Raw genomic sequence first — 11,223 nt, 5'->3', positions numbered from 1 at the left:
CACATCGGGCTCCCTGGTCAGTGGGGAGTCTGCTTCTTCCTCTGACCCTCTTCCCTCTCGTGCTTTCTATCCCTCATTCTCTCTCTCTCTCTCTCAAATAAATAAAATCTTTAAAAAAAATACGTTTCGGTGATAACCTACTGGAAGAGGGCGGGAGCAGAAGCAGGAAAACCAGGTAAGAGGCTATATTGCATGGGTCTAGGCAAGAAGTAATGGTTGCTTAGACTGGAGCCTTGACGATGGAAACCAGAGGATGCACTGGAGAGAAGTGTGGGAGCAGATCTGAAGGATATAGAGAAGCAGAGGGAAGTGTCACGAATATCTTTTTGGGTATCCACCCTAGGAAATGGAAGACGAACAGCCCAGGAGTGCCGGAGGGGGGAAAAACGGAACTAAACCTTGGGGTGGGAGTAGACCTCTTGAAAAAGATCAGTTGGGAGGGAGCTAAGGAATTCCTAAAGTGGGAGGCGAGGTCTGTTGGGAACAGCTGAGGCGCGGCCTGAGAAAGGGGCCTAACGGGTGCAAGTTTGGATAAGAAAAAGCTCTTGGGATTAAGGCGCGGATTGGAGAGGCGGGAACTTCGCCTCGTGGGGAGTGAGGCGATTGTAAGGACCGGACGGGGGAAGGCTGTGAGGACTAGGGTGTCAGCCGGGCACCGCCCAGGAGGCTCGGAAATGCCTGGCCTGTAGCACGGGAGCGGGGGGGGGAGCTCAGCCCCCAGGCGGAACCAATTATGACGGCGACGAGGTTTCCCACCGGCGCTACAAAGGTGCCACACGGGAGGGGCGGCGTGCGCCGGCGTGACGCGGCCTCGCGGGATGGGCAGGGCCGAAGCCGAGGCGGCGACAGCGGCGGCGAGTGCTCGAGGCGGCGGCACGACGAGGGCCCTCAAGCCCGACCACCATGAGCACCAAGCAGGTCACCTGCAGGTTAGTGCGCGGCGCCGCCGGGGCCGGGAGCGCCAGGCCACTTCACTTCCCCTCGGCGCCCCCAACCTCCCACGGGCCGCTGGCGGCCGGTGCACCCCAGCCCCACCGCCAGGGAAACTGAGGCTGGAGCGGATTCTTGAGAAGTTGCTCAGCTGTTCGCGGTCCCGCTTTTCTGCGCGGAGCTCGCGCTGCGGCGGGAGCCAGGCGCCCGGCGTGTGGGTGGCGGTGTGTTGGGGCCGAGACCCCGGGCGACGCCAGCGCGGGGGCCTGTGGGCTGGAAGGGCGTGTTAGCCAGGGCGGTGCAGGGCGCTGGGGCCCGGGGGTGGGGGTGGGGCCTGTGGAAAGAGTTTAGCTGGAAAAGGAGATTTGGGTAAAGGGAAGCTAAGTGGTCGTTTACTAATGGGGTATCACACCGGAATAGGTTGTTGATCAATGATAAGGGCCTCGAAGAAGCTGGGGTCCCGAAAGTGGTCTTCGTTTCCTAAGAGTTTTTAGAACTTCTATGCAGCCTGAACTTGCAGAGTCGGCAAGAATTGTGCGGAAAATAATAATGATGGGTAGCATTTACTGGAAGTTGGTGAAGTGCTTCGCATATTTCCAAGTGCTGTATATTCATTGTCACTACACTTCTTGGTAACGGTACTAGGCAGAAATGATGCCCGTTTTACAGTGCAGGACATTCAGACTGAAAGAGATTACGTGATACTCTTACTGAGACACCCATTTACATGGAGAAACACAACGGTAATGGATGGATGGTGCAGAAAATTCAAAACCAGATGCTGCACTGTGACTGCTCCTGTGAAGCAGAAGGAGCTTGGTTGTGTAACACCCTCGTTCCTTGGCGAACCTGTGGCTTAGTGGTACTGGGCTCCTAGTCTTAGTGAACTGATACTTGGAGAGTGCAAATTTTATTTTAATAATTGGTTTCAGGAAAAACTGTGTGGGAAACATTGCCCCCCAAAATCAGTCGTATGGTTTGATTATGTAATAAACAGTTTAAGTATCATCTATGTTGTTACTGTTCTTCATTAGCATGAATAATTGAGAAGGGACTATGTAAAAAGTTTTCTGTTAGTATATATTAACTGTTCAAAGAGTTTATCCAAAGCCCAGTTGGCTTATATGAAGCAGTTGTCAGAAATTTGCACTTAGTGTCTATAGAAAATAATTTTGCTTGGTATTTGTGCTAGATCTTTTGTGAAGACCTGTGTGTGTTCATTTTTATTTGTATGAAGCAAGTATTCTAAGGAATTGTATAGCACATTCTGGTTACTCCTCGTAAGATGTGTCCACAAAGGGTACACATTTATATAATGCTTTATAATTGAATCTCAACTCTGTGTAGTATCGAGTTTTATAGACAAATCTTATGTTCAGAAGGACTTGAGACTGGCCCCTAACTTCACATCTAAATGCAGGAGCAAAAATTTAAATCAGGATCATCTTGGCTTTTTCCTTCTGCACTGGGAGATGGCCTAACCTGAAAGGTTTAATTCTGTGTTTCCCAGAGGCATCCTGCAGGACGTTATTGCATATTAAATCAAGAGTGGGTTGGAATGTTGGAGAGGGATCACTTCTGTTTAAGTACTAACCGTTGTTTGTTGGGGCCCGTACAATGTGCTGGGTGCTCTTTGAGGTGCTCTACCAGCCATATCACGTGTAACCCAGCAACCCTCACTGTTCTACAGATTGTGAAATGGAGTCTCAGCAGTGAAGTGATTGCCCTGGGTCATTCAGCTTCTAAGTGGCCAAGGTGTGGCATCAGAATCTATACTTTGATTGGATGGCCTCCAAATAAATTTGGGTGATGGTAAAGTTTCTTCACTGCAGGAATTTTTAAAGCTTTTCACATGTGCATTTGAAAGGAAAATGCATGCAGAAACATAGAAAGTAAAAAATGTTTACTTGCAAAAGGGTCTGAAGGAGTCAGATCTCACAAGGATTGCCCCACCAAATAAAAAACAGAACACTTTGTTTTTTTTAAGATTTACTTATTTGAGAGAGAGAGAGAGTGTGTGTGTGTGCAAGCGTGTGTGAGCACGAGCAGAGACAGGGGCTGAGGGAGAGAATCTGAAGCAGATCCCTGCTGAGTTCAGAGCCTGACATGGGGCTTGAATCCAGGACCCTGAGATCATGACCTGAGCTGAAACCAAGAGCCCCAAGAGGCGAACGCTTAACCAACCGAGCCACCTGGGCGCCCCCAAAACAGAACACATTTAAATGAAAAAAAAAACAACCGTAATATTACCTAGAGTACCAAGTTTACATTAATATTTCATGGTGGAAAAGCTTTTCTCACTTTATTATCTTATTCACTAAAGTCTTACCTCCAGACATTGGTAACTCACAGGAAATATTCAAGATATGATTTATTTTGGGGACCAGACCTTAACAGGGTGCTCAGCTGGTTTTAATTTTTCTGAGGGTGCAGATTGGTTTTTTGGTTTGTTTTCCTGGCTGTGGGATGTGATGTACATGCTTATTCTGAATAGCAGCAACACAAAGTGTTAGTTTTCTTCTATTCTGATACACAGATGTTTCTCCAAGAGATGGATGTGAAATGCTAGAATTCCCAAATTTAACGACAAAGACGTTCCATATATTTATTGCTTGGAATGACAAGAATGGCTGCTCACACAGTTGTGCTGTCAGTCAGCTCTCCTGATACCTCAGCATGCCACTCTAACCAGAATCTCAAGTTGAGGGTTATTTTTTGCTGATTCTTCTTGCTAACCATGTCCCTGTGTCTTCCAATCTGTTTTCAAAGCGCTGGTGAATGCCTTTATGCCTGCTGTCTTTTCTTCCTCCTTTTGTGATAGAGGTCTCTTTGTCTTATTATCACTAGGTGAAGACCTAGAACTTGTTTCCTTAGACCATCAAGCTTAGAGCTTTTAATCCTTTGGAAGTCACAAAACATAAAGGACCTTATCAGCTAGTAAGTGGTAGTAGAAGAGCTTGAGTTCTGGAGTTGGGCAGTTCTGGATTCTGATCCTGGTACCACCTGTGCCACAACTTCCTCATCTGTAAAATGGACTTGGTAATGCCTAACTAACAGGGTTGGCTAACAGATCAGATAGTAACAACAAATGATTGTGTTTGTGTGGTAGGCTAAGCACTGACGTGCATTGTCTCAGCCAAACCTTAGAGTAGTCTACCACAGCAGTCTATGAAGTACAATTATTATATGATGGATGGGGAAATTGGAAATTTAAATAACTTGCTCAAGGTCATATAGCAAGTTCTCTGATTTCACAGTGTTAACCGCTACACTATACTTCATCCCTACCTCTCATACATTTGTTTCAGGTCTACCACTGGGTCCAGCATTAACCCCTCTCCCCCTCAGTAGATCTGTTATCACATGCAGTACAGCCATAAAATTTAAGTCTGAAAATATGTAGAGACATATAAAGAAGAGTGACACTGAGAATGCAAATTACCCATATACTCAGATATGATTTGCAGAAGCATTTTGCTAGAGATATGCCCTGTTGAAAGGCATGTAAGAAACTAGATTGATTTTGTTTGACTCAGCCCTCAGCTGCAGCTAGAGCTGCTAGTGGTTCTGTGGCCAGAAGTGAACCAGTGTCCTTTGCAACATATAATAGCTGCATTGTCTGAAACAGTCCTTTGGGGGTCACCTAGCATAAAAGACCCTTTTGGAGTGTCCTCCAGAAATCTTACTCTGGGTCTCCAGCTATGCACTTCCCCCTCCATTCTATGCACCCCCCACCCCAATTCATGTTTCAGTGTTCTCTGGGAAGATACAAGGGATGGTTTGACCATCATGACGATTGAGCTGTTGGAAGTTCATTACAGGGTACTATATGAAAGAGGCCTGGATTAAGCTTAGTATAACATAGATGAGGAGGGGTATCTCTAAGCGGTTGACAAAATGCCCCAAAGGACAAGCAAGGTATGTTCAAGCTAGTTTTGTGTTTGTCACTGGGGAGTACAAATGATGACATATACTACAAAAATAGGACTGGGCTGGTTTCATCTCTTATAACGTTTGTTTCATGCTCCCCTTTCTTGAAGGCACTGATGGTGGTCTAGAAGTTATTTTTGAAGCTGTTTAAATTTCAGCTTAATCACTTAAAGAAGTGAAATGCCTTGCATGAAGTCACCAGCTTCTAGGTGGCAAAACTAACTAGAAGCTCTAGTTGATGGTTAAATATTTGTTTTAATGAGAAAGATAGTAGAGTTTGAAAGGCAGGTTGTCTGAATAGGACTTATGGGAGGCAGTAGAATTATAAAAGGCACCCTTGTAGGACCACCACTAAGAATCTGTCCTTTTCCATGCTTGGTTAACAAATAGTGTTTGGTAAAGAACCTATGGTAGTCTCCTACCCCTACCCTCCCCCGCACTTTTAAGGAACTATTCTTGTTTAGTTTCCCCAAAGTAAACTATTAATGAAGTATTTATTAGATCTTACTTTTGTGGAGCTGTTCATATAGCCACTTTGAGCCTGTTCTCTTCAGTATTTATGAGTTTACTAATCTTTTTTTTTTTAAAGATTTTATTTTTTTGAGAGAGAGAACATGAGAGGGGGGAGGGTCAGAGTGAGAAGCAGACTCCCTGCTGAGCAGGGAGCCCAATGTGGGGCTTGATCCTGGGACTCCAGGATCATGACCTGAGCCGAAGGCCGTCACTTAACCAACTGAGCCACCCAGGCGCCCTGAGTTTACTAATCCTGATACCCTTTGCCATTCAGAGTTGGCTGTTGGTGCTGAATGTTTTTTTGAACTTTTGTACCTTCAAAGATTGCCATATTTAAGGACTATTGAAATAATGTAGTCTTATAGCATTTCTCAGAAGAATTATTCAACTCTGTAGAAGTATAATATATTTTTGTGCCCAGGATTCCCCAGGACCCACCCCTACATCCAGAGCTTGGCTAGAAAGACTCACAGGACTCAGCGTGTATAGTTGGACTGCCGGCTAAGATTTACTACAGTGTTACAGTAAGAAGTCATGGCTAGATCATATGGGAAAAAAGCACAGGCAGCATCTGGAGGAACCTGTGTGCAGGCTTCCTACCTTCACTCCTTCCCATAAAAGGTCACGTAGCATACTCTTCCCCCAGCAACAAAAATGCAGCAACATGTGCCCAAAGAAGCCCATTAACGATTCAGTGCGCAGGCTGGTCACCCTCTGCTTAGCATCTACCGAAATTCCAGACTCCCAGAAGGAAAGCAGATGTTCAGCATGAACCATATTGTAGAGTTTAAGGACAGTGAGCCATTCTTATCACTTTGGGAAATTCTCTAACCATGTAGCAAACTATGAATCAGTCAAACTCCAGAGGCTAGGCAGGGGCCAGCTTGTAAATAGGCTTTTCTAAGGATAACAGGCTCAGACTTGCTGTGTTAACTCTTTTCTGCACACTTTTAAAGTCATTACTGTGAATAAAAATATCCTTTTGGTATAGGCCTTCTTTTTTTTAAGTTCCTTTTAAGTTTCTAACAAAAAATACTCTTTTGTATAGTTTGTCAGGTTTTGTGCCCTTTTTTTTCCTTAAGTTAACCTACAGCCACCTTAAAGCAAGTTACTGTATAGCCTCTGACCTAGTGGAAGACCCCCAGGGGGGTGTTACCTGGAAAAAACCTAGCTGATCACCTAGGAAAAACCCTATAAGATGGTGCCTCTGTGTAGTCACTTAAGTCATAGGGTCCTGTTCTCCTCTTTGTAGGCTCAGAAGTGTGATTCTGTTGGTGTTGAGGTGGCTCTACTATAGCTAAACTCAAGAGAGACCTAAAAACTAGATACCCTTTTCTCATTTTCCTGAGAGAAAAGGAACTGTTAGGGGGCCTGGCCAATACTTCCTCTGCTTTTGGGAAGATGAACAGGTAAGGAAAGTTGGAAGTATGTTTAGTGAGTAAGAAGGGATCGGAGGTCTTCAAATCTTGTGGCCTCCAGCTGAGGCAGCCTTCCAGGCCCATCGCAGAGGCTGAAGTACAGCATGAATTGTCACTTGTGTTATCTGGCATCCTTTCTCTGGAAAGGGCAGTCTGGGTCTCTCAGGCCTTCCTGACTTACCTTAGAGACCATTGCCTGCCTTCTGTTGCTAAGCCTGTCTCCAGTTCCAGACACAGCCAGGTAATTGGTTAGGTTTAGGCTTTCTGTGTTCAGTCACATTTAGTGATGTTCCAGCTGTGCCTTCCTGAAGCTGTTCCCAGGCTTTCTTCATTAGAGACCAGATGTTCCTGACTGTGTGTTCACGAGCACTAGCTCTCTCTGGTCAGAGGCCTCGGACTGGGAAGCACCATAGTGTGTGGCTGCCACTAGTGAGTCTTCTGACTTGAAGGAGCGACAGTGCACTGTAGGCTGGAGGGTGAGAAGTCTTCCTGGGCTGGTCCACGGAGGAAGGCGGCTTGTAACAATTCAGTGCACTGAAAGATGGGGTGCAGTGTTTTTGACAGGGGCCACAGCATGGGCAAAGGCAGAGTGACAGGGAAGTCAGTTGTGCTGGGAGAAGGTCAGGGCTATCTGGGAAGCATGGAGTTGGGGTCCCCATCCTAGCAATTCGCCCTTCTGTATTTAAGTCATCGCTCCTCTTTGAGCCTCAGCATGGGACATCTTGAGAGTTCATTCTGCCCTTTAGTTTACTTTTGTATATGTTTGAAATTTTCCATAAAATGTTCTTTTAAATAAAGTTAAAACATAGGTTCACAGATAAAACTCCTTTACAAAGCAACCTCCTAATAGGCTCTTCCCACTACACTTTCAGCCCTCTCCAAATCTGTCTTCCACCCTGCAGCTCAAGTGGCTTTTTCTGAAAAAAGCCTGGGAAAGGGTGTGTGTAATAACCATATAGGCATGCTTCGGTTCCAGGCCACCTCGATGTAGCAAATTCTGCAATAAAGTGAGTCAGATGAACTTACTTGGTCTCCTAGTACATATAAAAGTTAACGTTTATACTGTAGTCTGCTAAATGTGCAATAGCATTATGTCTAAAACCATGCACGTACCTTAATTTAAAAATACTTTCTTGCTAAATTCTAACGGTCATCTGAGCTTTCAGCAAGTTGTAATTTTTTTGCTGGTGGAGGGTGTTGCCTCAATGTTGTTGGCTGCTGACGGATCCCGGTGCTGGTTGCTGAAGGCTGGGGTACTGCAGCAGTTTCTCAAAATAAGACAGTAAAAGTTGCCGCAGTGATTGACTCTTCCTTTCACAAACAATTTCTCTGTAGCCTGCGAAGCTGTTTGAAAGCTTTCTACCCACAGTAGAACTTCTTTCAAAATTGGAGTCTATCCTGTCAAACCCTGCACTGCTTTATCAACTGAGTTTGTCATATTCTAGATCCTTTGTTGTCATTTCAACAGTCTTCACAACATCTCCACCAGGAGCAGATCTCACAGAAGCACTTTCTTGGCTCATCCATAAGAAGCAACTCCTCATCCGTTCAAGTTTGATCATGAGATCGTGGCAATTCTGTCACGTCTTCAGGCACCACTTCTGATTATAGGTTTTTTGCTGTTTCCACCACATCTGCAGTTGCTCCCTCCAGGGAAGTCCTGAATCCCTTAATGTTCTCCATGAAAATCAGAATCAGCATCTTCCAAACTCCTATTAATGTTGATATTTTGACTTTTTCCCCACAAATCACGAATGTTCTTGATCTAGAATGAGGAATCCTTACTGGAAGGTTCTCAATTGACTTTGCCCAGCTCCACCAGAGGAATCATTATCTATGGCAGCTATAGCTTTACACAGTGTATTTCTTAAATAAGAAGACTTGAAAATTGAAATCACTTCCTGATCCCTAGGCTGCAGAATGGATGTTGTGGTAGCAGGCATGAAAACAACATTAATCTCGTACATCTCCACCAAAATTCTTGGGTGACCAGGTGCATTGTCGGTGGGCAATAATATTTGGAAAGGAATCTTTTTCTGAGCAGCAGGTCTCAACAGTGGACTTAAAATAGTAAACCATGTTATAAACAGATGTGCTCTCATCCAGGCTTTGTTGTTCCAGTTACAAAGCATAGGCAGGGTAGAGTTAGCATAATTCTTAAGGGCTCTAGGATTTTCAGAGAGTAAATGAGCACTGGCTTCAACTTCAAGTCACCAGCTGCATTAGGTCCTAACAAGAGAGTCAGCCTGTCCTTTGAAGCGTTGAAGCCAGGCATTGACTTCTGTCTCTGAAAGTCCTAGATGGCATCTTCTTCCACTAGAAGGCTGTTTCATCTGCATTGAAAATCTGTTGTTTAGTGTAACCACCTTCATTAACGATCTCAGCGCAATCTCCTGGGTAACGTGCTGCAGCAGCTTCTACATCAACACTTGCTGCTTCCCTTTGCTCTTTTATGTTATGGAGACGGCTTCTTTCCTCCACCTCAAGAACCACCTCTGCTAGCTTCACACTTCTCTTCTGCAGCTTGCTCACCTCTCTCTGCCTTCTCAGAATTACGGAGAGTTAGGGCCTTGCTCCCCATTAGGCTCTGGCTAAGGGAATGTTGTGGCTGGTGTTCTCTTCTCTCCAGACCACTACAGCCTTCTCCATATCAGCATTCGGGTTGTTATACTTTCTTACCATTTGTGTGTTCACTGGAGTAGCACTTTTCATTTCCTTCAAGAACTTTTCCTTTGCATTCACAACTTGGCTAACTGTTCAGTGCAAGAGCTTTTGGTCTGTCTCAGTTTGCGAAATGCCTTCCTCACTAGTGAGAGGCTTATGACTCTTCTTTTCACTTGAACAGCTAGAGGCCACTGTCGGGTTATTAATTGGCTTGATTTCACTATGATTGTGTGTCAGGGAATGGGGAGCCACCCGAGGAGAGAGAAGAGAGATGGGGAACAGCCTGTTGTGGAGCAGTCAGAACACACGTTTATTGGTTAAATTCCCCATCGTATATGGACAGGGTTCATGGTACCCCAAAACAATTACAGTAGCCACATCAGAGATCACTGATTACTGATCACCATAACAATATAATAATAATGAAAAAGTTTAAAGTATTGCAAGAACTACCAAAATGTTACACAGAGACATGATGTGGGTAAATGCTACAAACCTCCAATTTATAAAATGTAGTAGCTGCAAAGCACAATAAAACAAAGTATGCCTGTAAACAGTTTCCTTTATGACAGGACTCTCAAAACCTTTCCTCTGCTACTCTTGTCAATCTCTGAGAAAGACTAGACTGCCATTTCCTAAGTTGACTTGACTACGGGCCCTTTGTTATCCCTTGTTTTAAGAAGCACTCATCAGTATTTTAGCTGACACCAGGGTAATTTGGAGCACAATTAAATGATACTCCAGCTTCGTCCCTCGGCAGGCCTGTTTGCATCCCTCACAGTGCCTCCCTGCTTTGCCTTTCTCTTGTGGTCTTCTCTGTCCTCTGTCCCATTGGCACCCCCATCACTTTGCAGACTGTGCTTGGGCCTGACCTCCTCTGGGATGTTGCCCTCTCTCAGTTCATGGTATGTGTCTCCTCAGCACTCTGCATGCTTTGTGATAAGGCACAGGTCGCTTTTGTAACGGTCAGCTTAATTGCCATTGTGCTTTACTGGACTTTAATAAGAGCTGAACTTTTGGGGGTACCTGCTGTGAGATAGGTACTGAGCTGAGCATTTTATTTTTTTTTAACCATACCTTCACCAGTATGTATATTTTTTTAAAACTAAAATCATTTCTTACTCCAAAAGCAGTGTATGTTCGTGGTAGAAATGTTAGAATGTACAGGTCAGCAAAAATAAGAAAATAAAATTACCATATACCTTACCCACAAGGAATGCCTTTCTTAACATGCAATTATATATCTTTCTAGATTTTTAAAACTCATGTATGTATGTGTGTATGCATTTTTAAAAATTGATTTTTCCAAAGTGAGAATGTAATGTGTTATTTTCAAAATTTTTAATTGTGGTAAAATATACATAACATAAACTTACCATCTTAACAATTTTTTAAGTGTACAATTCCGTGGTATTAAATACATTCACACTGCTGTGGAACATCATCGTCTGTCTCCAGAACTTTTTCATCTTCCCAAGCTGAAACTTTGTCCCCATTAAACACTGACTCCCCAACCTCCTCATCACAGCCCCTGGCAGCCACCATGCTTCTTCTGTCTCTAGGAATCTGACTCCTGTAGGAACCTTACGTAAGAGGGATCATACAGTATATGTCCTTTGGTGTCTGACTTATTTTACTTAGCACATTGTCCTCAGGGTTCATCCATGCTGTAAAATGTGTCAGTTTCCTTTCTTTTTAAGGCAGAATAATCCATTGTATGTATGTGCTACATTTTGTCTCTCCATTAATCCATCGATGGACACTTGGG

The 11,223-nt window shown here is 44.3% G+C and overlaps 1 protein-coding gene across 1 annotated transcript in view; it reads left to right on the top strand.

The window, feature by feature from the left end:
• Positions 1 to 815: 815 nt before the first annotated feature.
• Positions 816 to 11,223, top strand: part of MKRN2 (makorin ring finger protein 2) — a 27,491-nt gene continuing 17,083 nt past the window's right edge. The window contains exon 1 of the mRNA XM_028101674.2: positions 816 to 929. Coding sequence (XP_027957475.1) covers positions 904 to 929 — 26 coding nt within the window. The 5' untranslated portion in view covers positions 816 to 903. The remainder of the gene's footprint in view (positions 930 to 11,223) is intronic.

This window comes from Eumetopias jubatus, unplaced genomic scaffold, assembly GCF_037043125.1.
Source record: "Eumetopias jubatus isolate StellerSeaLion01/CBP00866 unplaced genomic scaffold, mEumJub1_p1.0 scaffold_1, whole genome shotgun sequence".
Taxonomy (NCBI): domain Eukaryota; kingdom Metazoa; phylum Chordata; class Mammalia; order Carnivora; family Otariidae; genus Eumetopias; species Eumetopias jubatus.
Note: the sequence above shows the minus strand (reverse complement) of the source record. Positions and strands in the feature narration are given on the sequence as shown.